Source organism: Danio rerio, chromosome 5, assembly GCF_049306965.1.
Source record: "Danio rerio strain Tuebingen ecotype United States chromosome 5, GRCz12tu, whole genome shotgun sequence".
NCBI lineage: Eukaryota > Metazoa > Chordata > Actinopteri > Cypriniformes > Danionidae > Danio > Danio rerio.
Genome location: NC_133180.1, coordinates 14,584,606 through 14,606,894, shown reverse-complemented (window position 1 = coordinate 14,606,894; position 22,289 = coordinate 14,584,606). Strand labels below are relative to the sequence as shown.

The 22,289-nt window shown below is 35.3% G+C and overlaps 1 protein-coding gene and 1 long non-coding RNA gene across 2 annotated transcripts in view; one reads left to right on the top strand and one right to left on the bottom strand.

The window, feature by feature from the left end:
• The window catches only part of hk2 (hexokinase 2), a 140,685-nt gene that overhangs the window by 105,898 nt on the left and 12,498 nt on the right, over positions 1-22,289 (bottom strand). Inside the window, 4 exon segments of the mRNA NM_213066.1 lie at positions 1,645-1,740; positions 1,843-1,962; positions 8,888-9,036; positions 17,616-17,778. Of these exon segments, the coding sequence (NP_998231.1) occupies positions 1,645-1,740; positions 1,843-1,962; positions 8,888-9,036; positions 17,616-17,778 (528 nt within the window).
• On the top strand, positions 1,825-5,079 carry LOC141385773 (uncharacterized). The gene is made up of 3 exons (XR_012406748.1): positions 1,825-2,295; positions 2,361-4,058; positions 4,161-5,079. It is a non-coding gene; the product is annotated as an uncharacterized lncRNA (long non-coding RNA).

Here is a 22,289-nt window from a genome sequence, read left to right as displayed (position 1 = left end):
GTCACGGCACAGCAGAGTCAGTCACATTTCTGGATCCCCTTGAAACATTTCCGTTGTGTTCTATTTTTTTTGCGTTGTGTGAAAATGCAGCGTGTTTTTAAAAATGTGTTTGGGTTGGGATTATTTGCAGCACATGTCCTGTCAAGCTGATCTTGTCTTTTGTTTCTCAATTTGCTCATTGTGTTTTCTTAATTTGCATCAGGTTAAGCTCTCTCGGTCACCGTAGTTCAATTTATATTATTATTATTATTTAAAAAAAGTCTAAGGGTGCTCTCACACCTGTGAATCGATTCATATGTAACTATTTTAATCCGTTTCAGAACATTGTTGCTCTTTGTTCTTGGTGCGGTTCGCTTTCACATGGCAAAATTTACTGGTTTGAAACAAGCCACGCTAACTGGGTAAACAAGACCGGTTCAGAAACAAAAGTCTAGTTGTGAAAGTACCCTTAAATGCAATTATAAATATATCTTGTTAAATTTGATCTTTCAATGACAGCTTTTATTCTTTATCATCTTTAAATCCTACAATTAACCATGTAGACCATTTCAATGTGGTGATGTTATTGGCCCATGAACATTTCCTGCTTGTTATCAAACTAATTCATAACTGTAACAAGACGCAATTCAATCATAACCTAATGATAAAACAGCCATCAAAACAATATTTTTCAATATTTGGCTCTTTTTGGGTTCTCGGAAGCAATAGAAATTAAAAATGTAAAACAAAAAATAAACTGGGACCATTGTTTGTTTTTTTTAACATCTCTTAAAATGGTCTGTAGACTAATAACCTTTAATTCCAAGCATTTTCTGTGGGGAGAAAAAATAAAGAAACAAATAAAATAAATCTATTTAAATTGGCATTAAAAGGCCACATCACCCAGCCTTATCTGAAGTATGTCTACCCATCTTCCGTGAAACGATGTATTGATCTTATTCTACACGTATGAGCAGGTGCAGCCATTGGAATCTTCTTAGCTCAAGACTTCCGGTCTCTTTCACTTCCACTACTTTCTAGATGTTAAAATTGATTTTTTCTTATCATATTATTCTAATTTAAGTATAGACATGAACATACTTGTTTGTAGAGCAATTAGTTTGACCATTTTCTGCGGTTTATTATTCCTAGTCATGACTCCCATTGGCGATTGAACCGGAAGTTCTAAAACAATAGCAAAAATGAGCGCACTTCCACATTTAGCCGCCATAAAATGTCAGTGAGTTTACAACTTAAAAATAATAAATATTTATTTTTTTAAACTGCTTAAGACAATTGTTAACCCATTTAAGTAAGCTTGACAACCGATTTATGCACTTTTACTAGCTTTAAACTAAAATTCACTATCAAACACCGTTATACAGCAGGGAAGCAAATGTAAAACTACACCAACAGTGTGAGTCTGATGAAAAAAATAAATATATATCAAATACATGAGAATGGCTTGAGGGTGAGTAAATTGTTTTTATTTTCAGCGATCCATTCCTTTAATGGTATACATTTATAGAACATTAGTATCTAAATGGTACATGCTAGTACTTTTTTCCCGGAGAGTGAAGATCGTTAGGACTGTACTAGAAAGCCCATTAAAACCAATGGCATAAAGAATGTAAAAAGCGTGACACGATGACCCAACACACTCACCCCTCTCTTCCTGATGGCTTTTCTTAACAGGCTCACGACATCTTTCCCCTCCACTCCACTTGCCTTGAAACCTTTGGTCCATGACACCAGAAAACTCTGTAAAGTAATAAGAGCAACCATGGAAACATGACATTCTTGGCGAAGAGTTGCTAATTTTAGACTTCCTTTTTTTTTTTTTTTAATCCTTTCTCATCTCACCTCATCTAGTTTGGTCTGCTGGCAAGGAAATGAAAAGGTGAAGCCAAGAGGCAGCTTCTTCTCTTTGATGCCCAGTTTTTCAAGGAAATTGGCCAAACATTCGGCTATGTGATCGAAGAGCTGAAAAAGAAAATGGGAGGGGGGAGATTGGGGGGAACAGGATTGATTTAAATCCACCACTTAGTTTAGATTATTCATTTGTTGCATACAAAAGTATGCCAATATGAGAGCTGAAATGTTCATTGCATCATTTCATTGACATATGTTTGTATAACACCATATTTGGCCACATTCATAAATGACGTTATTAAGGTAAACCTGTTTAACCGCTTAAAGACTCAATGGTCACAAAGACAAGACACAAACTGCTGAAGCTCAAATTAGATCACAATGAAGAAGAAATGTGCTTTAAGCAATTCTGAATGTGTTGCGGTTGCTGGTGCCAGAAAGCTTGTTGTAGTATTTTCAGAAACTGCTGATCTACTGAGTTCTTCACCAAATAAGTCAATACAGGTGAGTGGGCCACTTTCAGAAACATACTTTTCCATCTCTCTGACCATTAAAACTTACACTTGCACCAGTTTGCACATCTGCACCAGATTCTCTTACAATCACTCTATACCTTGTGAAAAAACATTGTGCATTTCTGAAGTGTGCCTCACACAGGTGAGTGGGCTTGACAATCCACCTGTAGAAAATGCATGCTTTCATCTCTCTGACACTTTAAAGGACCATTTCCACTGAGTGGTAGAGTACGGCTCAGTACACCTTTGTGTCCGTTTCCACTGTCAAAAGGTACATAAAAGTGAACCATACCACTTTTTGGGTACCCTTTCCAAAGGGTACCAAGCACAACATAAGGGTACAAGGCAGAGCTAGACGCGCAGCTGAATGCTATTGGTTTACAAACAAACATCACTAGCGCGAGTGCAAGCCTGGAGAATGACTGTGAGTGCATCGTGATATCTCTGAGTGTGCAGCATTAATTCATGAGAGAGACTTGGTTCAAATCAATCAGCATGCTCTATTGTGTGTGCGGTGCAACTTCATTAATATGCATGATAGCTTCGTTTTTACCTGTACAGTGTTCAGACGGCAGAGAGATGCCACGTTGTGTTGCCAAAACAAGTGAAAGACAAGAAAGTGTCTAAGGAACATTTTTTACCCGAGAGCTTTTCTCATCTGGAAAGGCGAAATCTAGATTTGCCGCTCGTCTTCTTTTAATAAAGACGCAGCTCCAGTTGGTGTAGATTGTCTTGTCTCTACAGATTTGGTAAGTAAGCGATCAGTGGTCTTTGTTTGTTTATTCAGATGGCAAAGTTAGTTTGTATCTTCAGCAGTACTCTTTCAGTGTTTAAAGACGGACTTTAGTCCAAATGATTTCTAAGTTACTAAAGTTCACAGAACATTAATATCACTACAATATTATGGGATGAAAGATCCGCTGTAAATACAGCTCTCCAAGGGTAAACATGTAAACACTTCAATCAAACTATTACCTTCGTGTAGGATTTTTACCGTATTTTGTGACAGGATGGTCTATACACACACAGCTTTCTGACGCTACCTACCAAGTGCATTAAGTTACAGAGAAACGCGGAGGGTAGTTCTCTCATTCGCTATGTGGTATCAAACATTTCATTAAAACTACACACTTTCAGCAGTTCCTCGAATCTAATATCTTGTTTGTCATGAGAGGCATGAATGAAATGTTTCTGAATGAAAGTGCCAAACTGCAGTTAAAGTCCACCATTTATTAATTTGCCAAATAATTTGATTACTAATGTCCATGTAAACACAGCCACTGTCTTTCTGCCCTGCGTCTGTGTGTTTGTTTTGCCATGGTGAAAACCAGCATGTGCCCAAACCGAAACTCCCATTTTTGCTCTTTCCCTCCTCCGACACTCCCCCCTAAACCGAACTGGACATGCCTACTTTCCTGACCTTTTTCCAAACTAGAGATGTGAAAACACCTTGCTGAAACAGGGGGGTTTGGTGGCCCTTTAACATATTAACTCATATTACTCATACTCATGTTAACCTTTATTTTACATCTACAGAATCGTGAGAAAATCGTGATCTTGATTTTAAGTAAAAAAACATCATGATTCTCATTTTAGCCAGAATCGTGCAGCCCTATGTACCACACAATCATGCTGCACTACTTGTTTTATTCGACCTTAAATATCTCTCAATATCTTGCACAAAATTGTTCTGTCTTATGTAAAAGTACTTGTATAGACCGTCCTTGGTTCTGTGTATCATTAAGTTAACGGTTAGATTACAGCTCCTGTAAGTTATGTACAGGATTAAAATAGCTCTTCTGTCCAGTGTTGTCTTCATATTTGTGATTATATTCATTTATGCAGCACCGTGAGACGCAACCTTTTGTTCCAATTGATGTCCAAACATACATCAAAATGACAATAAAGCTCAATTTGAATTGACTTAAAAAATAGTAATCAGGCTTTAGTGAAGCACACCAGCTTCACATTTTTCTTTCAAGTTGTTTTACCTTGACCCTTTGTACTTTTGGTAAAAAATGAGAACTCTTTGCCATAATTTTTAAAGGGTTTTTCTTTCAACCTGTTTTTTTGTGATCTTGCTTGCATAGTGAGCTTTTTTTTTTTTTTCATTCACACGGCTACTTTTTCATTCTTCAATTCTTATAGCATCACATCTTTCCTGTGGGCTTTTAATCATTTTTGACTTTTGAAAAAAAATAAGAGATGTAACTCAGACAGGAAAGAAATTTGCTTGATAATTACACAAATCCACACTTTTAGCCCTCGTTAACAATTATACATCACTTATAACTGATTATATACATATTACAGCGCTGATTAAGACTTGTGTGCTTTGCTGCTGGTAAAATGTGCTTGGGGAGGGAACATGATCAGGATATGGACTTGCATAACAATTAAGCATTCGCCAGATAATTTAACCAGTAATTCTAGATTCATAATTGCTTCAAGGAAATTGGCCAAGTATTCAACTATGTGATCAAAAAACTTGAGGAGTGGGGGGATTGCAGACTAAATTTACTTACATTACCTTACTTAGCTGTAGTAGGAGTTTGATAAGATGTCGTGCCTCAAGATAAAATGAATGAATGACGTCGGTTTTATACAACTAGAATTGAACCAGAGTGATTGAATATTTAGCGATTGTTCTAGGAAACTTCATGATTATTTAAAACGTATTACATTAATTATGGATTTATATAATTCAAAATGTTTAAGTGCCAGAAAAGTGGCCTAATGGATCCTTTTCAAGACAGTTATAAAGCATTTAACGGTGATCAGCATCTTCAAACCATTAAAGTTTTTAAAATTTAGATTTTTTTTTTTAGTTTTTGTTAATGCATGTAAATTTATATGTACACTACTTTAAAGTCTTGTCGCCTATCAAAGTTTTAGGAACGACAAATAATAACTTGAGCTATACAGTTGGATTCATCTTTAATGCCTACATTTACCCCAGACATGCTCAATAATGTTCATATCTGGTGACTGGGCTGGCCAATCCCGGAGCATCTTGACCTTCTTTGCTTTCAGGAACTTTGATGTGGAGGCTGAAGTAGGAGAAGGAGCACTATCCAGCTAAAGAATTTGCCCTCTTCCTGTGGTTTGTAAAGTAATGGGCAGCACAAATGTCTTGATACCTCAGGCTGTTGATGTTGCCATCCACTCTGCAGATCTCTCGCATAGCCCCAAACCATGATTTATCCTTCACCAAACTTAACTGATATCTGTGTGAATTTTGGGTCCATGGGGGTTCCAATATGTCTTCTACAGTATTTGTGATGATTGGGATACATTTCAACAGACTATTTATCAGAAAAATCTACCTTCTGCCACTTTTCCAAATGATCAACTAGAAGTCAACTAGCTCTTTCAACTGGGATCGATGACAAGACCTTTGCCAGGTAGTGTATTTATGTATGTATTACACCCTCTTTGAATCAAGCTACAAAAAAAAGAGGTGTTTCTAATGTAGCGTCTATGGGGAAGAAGAGTAAATTTGATGTTCTCTCTTCTGGTATCCAATATCAGTCTTGCACATTTTTTTCCTTTTTCTGCCCAGTTATCAATTAACTTATTAGTTATAATTTTATTTCTTTCATTATTTGTTTATTGTATAATGAATGTTTTGTTTTAGAATTTATGTATTTATATTAAATTAAGAAGTTTTACCTGTTGTGTCGTAACGAAAGTGGTTGTAGGCAGGCTGGCATAAGATTCTGATGGTTTGATAACCTTGAAAATATCATGGTATCACGGTATTGTGCTCACAGCTCTAAAATATATTCTTTTTGAATGTCAGGGTAAAAAAAAACAACACATTTTTCGCCTTTGAAAACAATAGATTTTATTTTTTAGAAAGATTTATAATATTTTGGCGCAGTAAAAATGTCGGGCTAAATTAAGGAAATTGAATCATTGACTTCTGCTGTCTTCATTAATTTCAAAAACACTGATTTCTTTACAATTTTAAATGGCATCTTTGGATATCTTTTCTGCTGGAGATACTGTTGTCATGCAAAAAAACAAAAACAAAATAAAGTTAATAAAAAAATAAATTAAAAAAAATCTTACAACTACCTTTTAAAATAAAATAAAATTTTGGCGGTTTTAAAACCTTGACTCCCATGCAAGGTGACCTAAGATTAATATTCCGTAAGGTATATGAGAGAACCGGAAGAGTATTGTGGGGTGAGAGATTATTTGATCCAATAGTTGTCGAAAAGAGAACGGAAGAGAGATCTATACGTCTGATTGGAGCATAGTGATTTAATCTTTTGGATCTCATCGGACTATTTGTGACACAGTGTTCACTAAATAGTGTTAGCTGCTAAGGCGGAGATCTTCGCGAATAATTATCGTCCTAGACATCAACGAACCCGGACATTCCAGATAGCGCCCTGAGAAACCAGGATATCTCAGTGGCTCCTCTGGCAAAGTTGGACACATCACACAGCCGACTCCTCTCTATTTCCTCATGATCTGTAGTTCCGGTATTTCTTTATGAAGTGTAGTTCCGGTTCTGACGTGCTCCCTGGGATCTGGTAAGAATAAACTGTTACTTATTTGCCCTTAGGGCGAAGGGGCAACTGTGTTTTATGCCACTATAAACTCAAGCACCAACACAGGCCTGCAACGGGGTTTATTTATTTTTCCGATTCATTTTATATGGACTTTTTTGAGCTTTTCTAAATGAACTGTTGATTCTGTTTGAGTTTGAAAAAAGGAAAACGAAAAGCTTTATTTTTAAACAAACCTTTACTTCGTTTGTTTGTGTATCTTTGTTCGTTTTATTGTATTTATTTTGAAAGGTAATTTTGTACCAGATTGGTTGTTGATTATTTATATTAATTCAGGTTATGGGTTTCTTTTTGGGGTTAAAATACAAATTAGTGCGATCCAATTTATAAGAATCCATGGCCCTTTCCTTGCCATAGAAAAAGAGCACTACAATAACACCATCATAGAATTTTTCCATTATTATTTCAGCAAATAGCTTTGTAAAATAAAATACGTGTTGTACTCTCCCATTCACTACGCTCTAAATTCACCCAACTATGTACGTTTCCCACTACTGAGAAACCCGGAAACGTGAAAAACATCCCTGAATCCTTAATTAGGTAGATTAAGAGCATAAAGACAAGAGTTTTTACATCAAAAATGTTCAGAAAGTTAGTCCAAAGGTTGCCGTAATTTTCCCGTCTTGAGGGTGAGGTTTTGGGGAGGCTAAAGGATCTTAAGCACAGATCATAGCAGGCATAATTGGGGGCTTTGAAATGAATAGCTCTTCACATTAAACTAAAGTGGAAGCAAGACTCTGAGAAGCTCTCGAAAGTGAAAAGTGCTCCTGCGAAAATCCAGAGGGGACTGACAATCAATACCGTGGCGAAGTCTCCTCAGGTCAAGCATTTCATATTGAAATTATGAAGTCATAATGCCATGGGCTGTGAGAAACCAGGTGCAACTCATCATCTTCTGCCAGCTGGGTTCCAACTGTACCTTCCACCTCTTGGTCATGCACTCTTATAAAAGGACTCTTGTGGTTGAATTGCAATGATTGGAGTCCAGACAGTCATCATCACTAAGGATAAAGAAGATGTCTAACACCAAAACAACATTTCTTTTTTTTTCCACCAGACAGTATTCAGCTCCATATCTTATATCTTTGTCTTTTTAAGCAGTTTAGTTAATTATACACTTTAGTAAATAAAAAATTGTGTTATTTTGTATATGAAATAACTTAAACAGGATATTCACAGCATATAATAAAATGACAAACGATTAACATGACCTCTTTAGGCATCTAGCACATGCATTTAATTATTGTTCTTGTTAGCACACTTCTAAAACTCTGAACATGCAGGAATGTATAGATGTATGGAATGCAATTTAAAAAATCTGTTCATTCGTTTTATTTTCATCTATAGCTTTTAATTTCATGCAGGTAAACACCTGACAAAAATGTTTAATAGATCTTCCCCACTGTGATTAAGGTGAAATATGATAGAAATGTTAATAGGTTTAGATTTTCTCAATCAGATTGATTATAAAAAGACGTTATGCAGTTAACTTGGCAATTTGCTAAAAGGCAATGCATGAACGAAATTATCCATGGCAAATTTAATGTAATACAGTTTGGTATATTTAACTTCAGCCCACAGCCCTCAATCAAGTTTGGTGTCTGGCTCTTTATAAGAAAAGGTTTGGGCACCCCTGTTTTAAACTGTGTTTTTAGCTACTGTTTGAGCATTTCAAGTCACTCAAACAATAAAGGTTTTGGTAAGTTTATGGTTAAACATTTCAATGACTCCACAAATCAAATCAAGCGTGTTTTCAACTGTGGTTCCTAACCATCTGTAATACCGGTTCAACACTGCAGATTCTGTGATGCGATTATTGAAGATGCACATATTCCGATATTAATGCAGAAAGAATATATTGTGCAGTCCTACTTTACAAATAAATCTAATACCACTCTTATTGTGCATAGCATGGTTAATAAATCATTTGTCACTTCTCACCTCAGACCCACAGCCCCTCATGATGTTCTCTGGAATGGCATAGATCTGGTTCTCCATCTCCACTTTCTGCATTCCATTACTGGACACCTTGACAAGCAGAACCCGAAAATTGGTTCCTCCCAGGTCCAGGGCAAGGAAGTCACCAGTTTCTACAAACAGAATCAAATTCATCTTAATTTTTCAAGAATTAAGTCAAGACTGCAAGAACAAGACAGTCAGACTTTAAGAATAATCTCATAGCGAATTATTTAATGTAAGCAATAATGTTTGAAAGGACATGTGCTATATTGTGCCACTAACCTATTTCAAATCCTTTTAAATTAAATGTTTGCTCTTTCATGATTTATCTCTTTATAAGAAGAACCTGCCCACAACCTATATCCACAGAAATTTGACGATTTTTGAGCACATCTCAGTCTATTTACTTCTTTAAATGTATGTAAATATATATATTTTTTTCAGTTTTTATATGGCTTTCAATACAGAAAGGTTTGAAGAGTAATATTTTCTGTTTAATATATATTCAATTAAGATGAATAAATATAAGACTTAATTTGCACTATATATATATATATATATATATATATATATATATATATATATATATATATATATATATATATATATAAATAATTTTTTTTTTCCCAGCTTTGAGTTACTATATTCTCAAACCCAAAATCCACAGATCATTTAGAAAATTCTTGATTTCACAGATCAGTATTGTTCCTCTGGCAACATTTCCTCATGCTTTTTTACTTATGCAAGTGTATAAATATGGATTTTTTTCAGTTTTTATATTAATTAACAATATAATTGAGCAGTATGCAAATATTTATTGATTACATGCACAATATAGTTTGAAAAGTAATATTTTCTGTCTTTTAGTGCTTACATTATATGAGAAACCGATTATATCATAGACCTACTTTGCTTGCAAAACAAGTGGTTCTAATGCATTTTAAACCAAAAATAAAAGTTTTTGTGCTAATTTAATGAGTTTTAATGAGCTACTATTTAGTCAAAATTGTTTCACAAAAATCCACAGATTCTTTTCAAACTTCAGCGCAGAAATCAAAAAAACAATGTCTGCAGATTCTACTGGCCCTGTACACACTTTCACTTGTTAATATCGGTGTAATGGATCACAAATCCCACGAATCGCATTACATGGTTATTTTTATATCACGGATCAAACCATTTTTCAGATCTGCCAAAATTACGAATGTAATTAGCTTTCCATTTATTACAAAAACAGTACTGCAAGACACTTTTGGTTTTAACAAACAGAACTTAGAGCCTGTAATTTTCTTTAAAATAAAATGAAGAAATAATCGCCTTAATAAACCGTGAACTATTCAGTACTGTGTAAAAATTCACTGTTAATATAACTGTTTATGATAACGCTAAATGTAGAAATCTAACATTATCATTTGCACAACCCATATTTATGTTTAGTCTCAATTTTAATAAATAATTCAGTTATTCACTCCATGTTTTATTGCTAGATGTAGAAAATAAAGAATCATTGTGACAGTTTTTAATGGCAGTTTGTGTCGCCACCTATTGATAAAATAATGTAATTGCTGCCTACATATTTCATTTTTGAGCATCAGTGGTTTTATCTAAACCAGGGGTCTCAAACTCGCGGCCCGCGGGCCATTTGCGGCCCTCAGTGCAATATTTTGTGGCCCGCGCCGACCGCTGTACACTGACAGAATCAGCGGAGCGGGGAGAGAGAGCGCTCCCCGCTCCGCTGATTCTATCCGTACACAGCGGTCACTGGCATTCCCCGCCCGCCCTGTAAACAAAGGGGCGGGGATGCCGGTGACGTCACCACGCACCCCGCCCCTTTGTTAGACGCTGTGACGGGCGGGAAGTGTTCATCCGGAGCTCCTTCACGGTACTCCACACTTGTAAACAATCGTTCGCGTGGCGTCGCGCCATTCCCGCGGCTCTCGGTCCCGCCCAGACTCGTCAGCGCTACCAAGCCGACCAATCACAGAGCTTACGCTACGCGTCGTTGCGACGTGTAGTTACATTTTGTTGAGAGGTGCACGTCAGTGACGGCGATGGCCACGGCGAAGGGCTATGCGTCAGCGCCGTAGCATACGCCGGTGTTTGACGCAGAAGTATAAATCAGCCTTTATATATATTATAGGTAGATACAGACTGGTACAGACTGATGTGACTGGAGTGGGGTTGGGGTGTTTTATTTATACATATATACGCCTTTTTTTTAGGTGAGGGAATGGAAGTTTTGAGTGAGTTCCCCCACTTTTTTCCCTAGGACTTCAATAAGTCAAAGTACAGGTCTAGACTTAATGATGATCATCTTCAAGCCATACTGAGGGTCTCAACTGCTTCCGCTCTAAAGCCAAATGTGGTTCAGATTTGTGAGAAGAAGTGCTGTCAAGTCTCTGCCAGCAAGGAGTAGGCAAAAGATGTAAAAACAGTTCATAAGAACAGTTCATAATCTTCACTCAATGTTCTATTCATGTTCAGGACACTTCATGTTCAGAAGAAAATAATTAAAACTGTTAATAATGACATTTGAGGACTTTTTTTTTTGTGAAATCCCTTATGCGGCGCAGGCTCACCCAGACTTTGCCTCCTGCGGCCCCCAGGTAAATTGAGTTTGAGACCCCTTATCTAAACTATAAGCTTATATTAGTACTTCTGTTTTATTTGACTGTTTGTAACTTCATAACTAACTCAAAAGACTAAAGATTGAATCTCTATCTTGATTTTTGCATTTTTTCAAACACAGATTTAAATGTAGAGACTGGAAGGATTAATAAACATGTAAATCACCATCATTTATAATTTCTGTTGCGTGGGTGTTGAGATCCCGATCTTTTAATGATTAATGGTGCAGTTTACACTGACTGCATTAATGCAGGCTAAACAAGTAGTGGCAGAAAACACCTTTAATAGGCTAAGAAACCCTCCACATCCGAAATAACCTACCACAAACTTCTTCCATCATTACTATATTTTTACAGGAAAGCCTAAATGCTTTCATATATGTGATTTAAATGGCATGAGAGGTGATCTCTCTGCGATCTCTACAAATTTAGGATAAATCTACAAGTAATAAAAAACTATCAGCCAACTATAATCCACGGGTCACTGTGGATGGTGTATATGAATCACGGATCAACCGTGATCATTTACAGCCCTTCCAGCAAACAATTTTGTGTTTAAAAGACATCTAAATATAGACAGCTTAGCTTAAACAAGGCTAAACTTGGTCTCTTAGTAAAAATCTAATAGGCATCTTATGTGGCGTTCACACCAGACGCGGATAAAGCATCTTGAGTGAGTGATCTACAAGCTAAGTCAATTTAAAGACTCAAATAGACATCCTGCAGTGCGATTTGCGTGAATGATGCAATTCGCACAAACGAATCGGCATGAGCTTAACATTTTGTGCGATTGACGCGTTTAACACACATATAGCACGATTCACTTGAGTTGGAAAATTAAACTTTAGCGGACATTTGTGCCACGTTAACCAATCAGGAGCTTTTTCTTGTAGGGGAGTTATGACGACGTAGTGCCTGTCGTTGGTGCCCTGGGGGAAAATCCTCTTGCAGGCACCAGACAACAGTTCATTAAACTGGGCTCGGCTCAGTCAGAAGCATCGCTTAAAGCCTATCATCCAGGTGTAGTTTCTGGAGGAGTTAGACTCACAGAGCTGGGTACATCTCTGAAAGGTTCTAGTGGTCTCATTTAACAACAAAGCTAAATGAGTCACCGAGCAGACAGAAGCCCTGCCCATGACACGAATCTGCGTCTATTGTGAAGTGAATTTGACGCACGAATTATACTGATTTGACACACGAATGAAGAGAGTAAACTCAAAATGTTTGCGCATCTACTTACGCACAAATAAAGTGATTTATTTATGCATTCCGCACCTGAAGTGAACACAGCATGAGAATAGCCCAAAACTAGACTAGTCATCAATTAGACCAACTTTTTATGTATAGTCATTCATTATTGTTTATTTAAAGAAAAGTCTAGTTTTGGCCTATTCTTAGACGTCTATTAGATTTTCACTGACAGCCCAAATTAACCCCTATTTTACTCAAGACGACCATGTTTAGACGTCTATTAGACATCTTTTTTTTTTTTTAAATTGCTTGCTGGGATCTGTTTATTTGACGACTAGTCTAGTTTTGGGCTGTTCTTAGATTTCTATTAGATTTTCACTGACAGCCCAAGTTTAGCCTTGTTTTAGCCAAGACAGCCATGTTTAGACGTCTATTAGACATCTATTTTTTTTAATGGTTGCTGGGATCTTTCTATATGACGAATAGTCTAATTTTAGACTATTCTTAGACGTCTATTAGATTTTCACTGACAGCCCAAATTTAGCTTTGTTTTAGTCAAGACGACTACATTTAAACGTCTATAAGACATTATTTTTTTAAATGCTTGCTAGGATCTGTCTATTTGATGACTAGTCTAATTTTGGACTATTCTTAGACGTCTATTAGATTTTCACTGACAGCCCAAATTAACCCCTATTTTACTCAAGACGACTATGTTTAGACGTCTATTAGACATCTTTTTTAAAAAAATTGCTTGCTGGGATCTGTTTATTTGACGACTAGTCTAGTTTTGTGCTGTTCTTAGATTTCTATTAGATTTTCACTGACAGCCCAAGTTTAGCCTTGTTTTAGCCAAGACAGCCATGTTTAGACATCTATTAGACATCTATTTTTTTTAATGCTTGCTGGGATCTGTCTATATGACGAATAGTCTAATTTTGGACTATTCTTAGACGTCTATTAGATTTTCACTGACAGCCCAAGTTTAGCCTTGTTTTAGCCAAGACAGCCATGTTTAGACATCTATTAGACGTCTATTTTTTTTTAATGGTTGCTGGGATCTGTCTATATGACGAATAGTCTAATTTTGGACTATTCTTAGACGTCTATTAGATTTTCACTGACAGCCCAAATTTAGCTTTGTTTTAGTCAAGACGACTACATTTAAACGTCTATAAGACATTATTTTTTTAAATGCTTGCTAGGATCTGTCTATTTGATGACTAGTCTAATTTTGGACTATTCTTAGACGTCTATTAGATTTTCACAGACAGCCCAAATTAACCCCTATTTTACTCAAGACGACCATGTTTAGACGTCTATTAGACATCTTTTTTTTTTTTTTTAATTGCTTGCTGGGATCTGTTTATTTGACGACTAGTCTAGTTTTGGGCTGTTCTTAGATTTCTATTAGATTTTCACTGACAGCCCAAGTTTAGCCTTGTTTTAGCCAAGACAGCCATGTTTAGACGTCTATTAGACATCAATTTTTTTTAATGGTTGCTGGGATCTTTCTATATGACGAATAGTCTAATTTTAGACTATTCTTAGACGTCTATTAGATTTTCACTGACAGCCCAAATTTAGCTTTGTTTTAGTCAAGACGACTACATTTAAACGTCTATAAGACATTATTTTTTTAAATGCTTGCTAGGATCTGTCTATTTGATGACTAGTCTAATTTTGGACTATTCTTAGACGTCTATTAGATTTTCACTGACAGCCCAAATTAACCCCTATTTTACTCAAGACGACTATGTTTAGACGTCTATTAGACATCTTTTTTAAAAAAATTGCTTGCTGGGATCTGTTTATTTGACGACTAGTCTAGTTTTGTGCTGTTCTTAGATTTCTATTAGATTTTCACTGACAGCCCAAGTTTAGCCTTGTTTTAGCCAAGACAGCCATGTTTAGACATCTATTAGACATCTATTTTTTTTAATGGTTGCTGGGATCTGTCTATATGACAAATAGTCTAATTTTAGACTATTCTTAGACGTCTATTAGATTTTCACTGACAGCCCAAATTTAGCTTTGTTGTAGTCAAGACAGCCATGTTTAGACATCTATTAGACATCTATTTTTTTTAATGCTTGCTGGGATCTGTCTATATGACGAATAGTCTAATTTTGGACTATTCTTAGACGTCTATTAGATTTTCACTGACAGCCCAAGTTTAGCCTTGTTTTAGCCAAGACAGCCATGTTTAGACATCTATTAGACGTCTATTTTTTTTTAATGGTTGCTGGGATCTGTCTATATGACGAATAGTCTAATTTTGGACTATTCTTAGACGTCTATTAGATTTTCACTGACAGCCCAAATTTAGCTTTGTTTTAGTCAAGACGACTACATTTAAACGTCCATAAGACATCTATTTTTTTAAATGCTTGCTAGGATCTGTCTATTTGATGACTAGTCTAATTTTGGACTATTCTAAGACGTCTATTAGATTTTCACTGACAGCCCAAATTTTGCTTTGTTTAAGCCAAGACGACTACGTTTAGATGCCTATTAGACATCTTTTAAAAACAAAATATGCTTGCTGGGCTACTTGAAGTTCTGAAAGTACCAACATGGTAATGAATAAAGCACAGGTACAAACGTCAGCCTCATTCTATCATTACTCTTTATATTTAATTTCAAAAGCATCACAATAAAACCACCTTGATCTCTGAGAAAACAAAGCTACTATAGAAAACTATAAAAGAATCCCATGAGAAGTTAAACAATCAGGAGCCTCTTAACTGTCACATCATGGCATGAGAATAAAGAATAAAACAACATCTACTTGGACACAAACCCACCTTGATTTCACAGATCAGTATCGTTCCCTTGGCAACATTTCCTGGTACTGTTTTATGGCTCACACACTCACATGACTACATGTCTATGTGCTGGCATGCACTCCAGTAACCCGACTACAGTTAGTCCATTCACACCCAGCTTGAGACATTGTGTCATCCCGCGTGCACAGTCAAAACCCCTCAGATACAGAGAAGCCATTGGACTGGTGCTGTCGGTCAGTGTGACAAACACACACACACACAAACAGATCAAACCGTGACCAGTGATGACAACAGACCTGGAGTGCGGGATCAATAATTTCATCATCTTGCAACAAAAAAGAACACAACACTTCCAGGACAGAACAATGTGTTCAACAGTGCGCTTCTGGGTCAAACTAAGGACGACAATACACCTCCGCCTAGGAACTGACCCACATGGAGTCCGATTGCAGCAGAATACAAGTGTTTTTCCATTTACAATATGTTCTACACACTTCCTGTTTGTCAAGTTTTGTTTAGATAGTTTTATTAAGTATTTAACCACTGATGTTCATATTTAAAAGTTGTGTGATCGGGACTTATTTCAGTGTGTTGAAGTACATCCAATTGAAATGCAACATTGAATAGGGGGCAGGGCTGTCTTTTTGAACATCATTGACCTTTAAGCAAACTAATGGTAAGATGGTTTAGAGTATTGTGGCTGATGTCATAAAACTGACGTCAATAAATAAGGATCATCCCTACAAACGCAGAAGCAAACGGTCAGACTTTAACTGAGGAGTCGATTAATTTGTATGGATTAATTGTTGACATAATAAACAATGAAAGATGATCTCACATGGACTTTAAATGCCTTGAAATGTATTTTGAAATTTAAGCTGCACTTAATATTGTTTAATAAGAGGGTCTTTAAAATCTTTTACTGAACATGGAAACCTTTGCTGAATTATATTGACACTAATAATCTTGAAGCAGAATAAAACCTTTTTATTATTAGCTTTTATAAATGCAGTATATAATTATAATAATAATTATTATTATTATTATTATTATTATACATTTACTCCACATATATATTTTTTATTTTACTTTTATTGTAACTTCCATATGCGAGCAAGTGTGTAATAAAATACAAATATTGCATCTAGTTTTATGGAGACTTGCAAACACCAATTTTACAAGAAACATGTTTTTTGCGAACACAAGCTGTCCGTTTGTGCTTTACATTTCACAATGGTAAGAAACATTATTGTGGTGGTCAAATGTATAATTTACAGTATCTCTTATTTTAATTAGTAATATTTAACACACAGAACAGAGCTTAACTCTTAAAGGGCAGACCACCCAATACATTTTGTTTTGATGTCCTTTGAGGAAGGTGGGTGGGGGGGGCTGGGGGGGTGAACCATCAATTAGTGTGGTCAGTCTCCCCCCACCCCTGTAATCCGCACCCTATATAAGCCATAAGCACCAACAAACCTGTTCCAAACACAACCGCATGCCACCTCAAGAGCACCAAAAATGTTCTGCAACACATTATGAATCCATTAAGTACGTTTTACTTATTTTTGACTCAAGTACATACTAGTCAAGGCTACCTGATATAAAGTGTGAGCAGGAAGGGTAATGTTTATTTTTAATGATCATTTTAAAATCTGAAAAATTTGCATTTTCACTTTTACAGTTTTTATATTTTTTACTAAACAGAAATTTATATCATCAAGATATCGTCAAACTAGTCAGATAATAAAAACATGGTATGATCTGAGCCATTAGAAAAAAAACAAAGGTGTCAAACCCAGTTCCCAGAGGGCCACAGGCATGCAGACTTTAGCTCCAACACTAATCAAACACACCTGATCCAGCTAGTTACATCCTTCAGGTGTATGTGAAGCTGCTCCTTTAAGAAGTTGTTAGCCGAATCCAACACTGAACTAAGAGAGACTCTGGAAGCTGTCTTTTGTCAAATGCTAACTCTTTATTTTTATAATTCTCTTGAACATAATTAAAAGTTAAATTATAAGCACTTTTCTCTTTGTATCATGTCCTTGAGGGGCTAATAATTGTGACTTCAACTGTAAATCAGAATGTGAATCCCGTTACCTGTGCCATCAGGTGTGGAGCGTACAAAGGTGGGAAGCATCTTGACAGCTGCGGTTGGATTTGTGTCTCTACCCAGTCCTTTATCCATCTCCTTCCTAAAGCGCTTGGACACATCCATCAGGTTCTCATTGGACAGTCGCATGTGATACAGGTACTTGTCCACCTGAAAAAAAACAAATAAAGGGTAAGAATCTAATACATAGCTCACTAAATTGTGCCAATTCCAGAGTTCACATCTAATAATAAACATTTCATAATACTTTTTAATTAGGCATGAGCCAGTATAAAATTCAGATGGTATGATAACTTGGATAAAAAATTAAAAATAAAATCAAGGTATTGTGATTACTGCTCTAAACATTTATAATATTTTGGAACAGTGAACATGTCAGCCTAAATAATTAAAATAGATATTTGACTTTTGACAGAGATTTCTTTCCAAAATAAAAAGTCATCTATGAATATCTTGGTTAAATGTTCATACTTGCTCTATAGGATGTTGGTTTTAAGTGATTTGTTTTTCAGATGTTTGCTGACATGTGAGCTGTAGCTCTTAAAGTAGGTCTTTAGTTACTGAAGTTACTGTAGCCCTAAATTAATAAAATTAATAGTTTCTGACAACAAAACAACAACTTTTATTTACATTGAAACTGTATAACAGAAAACTGTATCGGTTTTAGAACTTTTGACTAAGGCCAGACAGAATCTGCTGATGTTTTTGCCATTTCTGCTGAGAATTTTGGTAAAAGTCTGCGCATTTCTGCTGAATTATTTTGGGAGTATCATAACTAAAATCTTAATATATGAAATAAAAAATACTATCTTTTTAACTTTTATTTAATATGTTTAAAATGCAAATCCAATTAGATTCAATTTATTTGGTAAATAAAGCAACTTCGTCATATAATATATCTAGTAAAAGACAGAAAATATTTCTGTACAAACAGTACTGTACATAAATTACAGTAATATTATTGACTAATATGAAAATGTTCATCTGATTTATTTAAAAACTGAATGAATATAGATTTACACACATTTACTTATGTAAATAAACAGAATTAATGATGGGCTAAAAATCTGCAGAAATCTGCAGAAAATCTGCAGAATTCTGTGCAAGCAGATTCTAGATGGGCCTACCTATGACTTTTCTAAACCACAGTAAACCTTGAAACCAGTTATAGTCCCATACCTATTCTTAATACTACAACTTAACACACACACACACCCAGGGGTATGATCATAATAGCAAACCATAATCATTTTGCAGCATAACATACTCTCTACATATTTTTCTGCAATCACTAAACTAACAAACAGGGAATTTGTGAAGTCAATCATCATGATAGAGTGCGCACTTAAAAAGGAGGCACAAAGAAACAATGATACAATATAGAACTGATTTTAAAATATTTATTTAAATTTAATTATACACTAAAATCATAATATTAGCCCTCCTGTTACATTTAAATTCTTTTAGATTTTTTTTTTCCAATTCCTGTTAAATGGAGAGTAGATTTTTTTTAAATACATTTCTAAACACAAGATTAAAAACAAATTTTCTAATGAATGATTTCTTAATGAATGAGAGAAACTAGGCTCAGTTGGGCATGACCATTTCTCCTATGGCCAAACGTCTTGTGCAGAGCTGCAGTCAAGGTGCCGTATCATTGGCAGTATATTATATACTAGATATTTTTCAAGATACTAGTATCCAACGTTAAAGTGCAGTTTAAAGGCTTAAATAGGTTCATTAAATTAACTAGGCAAGTAACTGTACAACGATGGTTTGTTTTGTAGAGAATCGTAAATATTAATTTTAAGACTACCAGCAGATAAAAAATATTATAGAAAATACTGTGGAAAAAATTCCTTGCTTTGTTAATAATTATTTAGGAAATATTAAAAAAATGTATAATGTATATTACCGAAACTCAAGTATATGTAAATATATAAATATAAGAAAATGTGAATGTACATAAATTCACAAAGCCTCATGACCAAAATCAACGATTTGTAATATAAATAAACACTAAATTATTAAATTCAGTTAGTCCAGAATTTAACTAATTTAAAGGTTGTTAGAATTTTTTAAAAGTTATACAAGATGTGTATTTTCACAACAAAACATTAGTTTAATTTTCAATAATGCCATAAGATTGTAAAAAAAAACATATTTTCTTCATTTTAGACAGTAAATATAAAACTGGCTAATAACACCAATGTACTTTGTATTCTTGGTCGCCTGTACTTTGGATAGTGTAAGCAAAGTAACAGATATCTTTTTTTTTCCCTTTTTAAGTACATTACATTAAAATAATTCCCATTATTAAATAATAAAAAAATTACAAAATTACAATTAGTATCATGAAAAAAAAACTGAACCAAAACAAAGGGACCAACTACAAAAAAAAAAAATCTATTTCATTGATAAAATGTGAGTTAATTTTTTCCCCCACTTGTCACTGTGGTCACTGGCCTTGACTACATGTTGTCAGGGGAAAGCTACATTCACAGCAGGAAACACAGCTATGAGTTTGAAATATTTATTACACTGTGCAGTTTGATTTCAAAATAAAAAAAATGTATTATAGACAGACACACCACCTTTGTGAAAAGTACACTATATTTCTAGGTTAACTATATAGACACACATTACCGTCCTCCCTATAATCAACATTATAAAGGCCCCATGAAATTAAAATAAAGTTTTTTTAGATATTTGTATCAGTATGTTACTCTTAAGGCTGATTTATACTTCCACGTCGAGTGATCAAGCATGCCTTGCATGTTGCAGTGCGTTTATGCTTCTGCGAGCCGTTTGTCTCTGCAAGAACACTTCCAAAACGCTAGCTGACAGTGAGGTTACAGTCCTCTCTGTCAAGTTTCTTTGCGGGTCAATGTTTTTTCTGAATGCTACCTTAAAGGGCACTTATGTTGAAAGTCATGTTTTGTCAGCTGTTTGGACAGAATTGTGTGTAGGTATAGTGTGTCCACAGCCATACTGGGTGATATAAAGACATTAAGCCCCTTTTTTTAAAATTTCCTGATGTTAGAATAGGATCCAAATCCCTCCCATTTTGAGGCCGACCGCAACGTAAAGTAGGATTGTGATTTTCCCACACACAGAACTGATTGACAACCGCTTTTTAACATGTCTCCATAGTAATGCATATAATCATATCAACAAGATAGAACGTGCGCAAAGCAACTGGATTTAAAAGATCTGTTCAGCTCCCTGTAATCATCAATCATCATCAAATGTGATCAAGAATGAGTTTTACAAGTTTAAAATATTTTAAAACAGTGCAAGGAAATTTTCACAGTATGTCTGATGACATTTTTTTCTTCTGAAGAAAGTCAAGTTTTAATAAGGCTAGAATAAAAGAAGATTTAAAGTAAAAATAAAAACATTTTAGGGACAAAATTATTAGCACCTTAAAGCTAATTTTTTTTATTTATTTTTTTTTTGATAGTCTACAGAACAAACCATCGTTATACAATAACTTGCCTAATTACCCTAACCTGCCTAGCTAACCTGATTAACCTAATTAAGCCTTTAAATGTCACTTTAAGCTGTATAGAAGTGTCTTAAAAAACATCTAGTGAAATATTATTTACTGTCATCATGCTAAAGATAAAATAAATCAGTTATTAGAAATAAGATGATAAAACTATTATGTTTAGAAATGTGTTGAAAAAAAATCTTTAATTAATAGCCCCCCTTAATTCAGGGGGGCTAAAATTCTGACTTCAACTGTACATAAGCTAGTGTGCTACAAGTCAATGACACAATTCACATTTAAAAGAAATAAACATCCAAAGCCTGCAGTTCGTCACTTCCGCCACAATAGAGCAACATTTTTTAACATCACCATCTTCTAACCAATCAAATGCTCTTTGGTATCTGACATGTCCCGCCACCCTTCAAAATGCTTCTCATTTGCTTTTCCTTTGATGCGCTCTCAGGCAAAGCTGTGAAAACAGCAAAATGCTATAGGCTGTTTTTGTTTTTTTAAAGGAGGAGCTACTATATGCCCCGCCCTGTCTTCATGTTTCAGTTGAGATCGTCAATCATCAAGTAAAAAAAAAAAAAAGGACATTTAAAAGCACTTCACAGGACATTTAACTCTCTCTGGTTTTGATTGTAATATATTTTATGATTGTTATTTTGTAAAGCTGCTTTGGAATGATCATTGTGAAAAGTGCTATACACAAACCTGAATTAAAGGCAGACAGACAGACAGAGCAGATAAAAAAAAATGCACCAGCCTTGATTTCACAGAAAATAATGTTGGAAGCCTAATGTTGCTTTGTGCTCAAAAAGCAATCAATAAAGGGCTCTGGCACACTGTCTGCCACTGCCAATCACAAAGACCTGCTTTCTTCCAAGGCCAGTCGTAACCTGAGATAGTCGGCTTATTCTTACTGTCCTGACACAGGCCGAAGAATCTTTTACAAAAAAGGGAAGCTGGAATGTCCTGTACCAGATTTCACTCAAAGGTCAGATGGTGACTTCACATGGTAAGTTTCCAAAAGCCATTATAATAGGATGAAGAAAGAGCGTCTTTGAGCAACATCTTTCGACATTGTAAAACATCTTAGAGGTCAGTGAGTGTAATAATTGGCTAGCTCGCTTCACAGTTTTAGCTCAATAATGGTTCAATTCTCTGT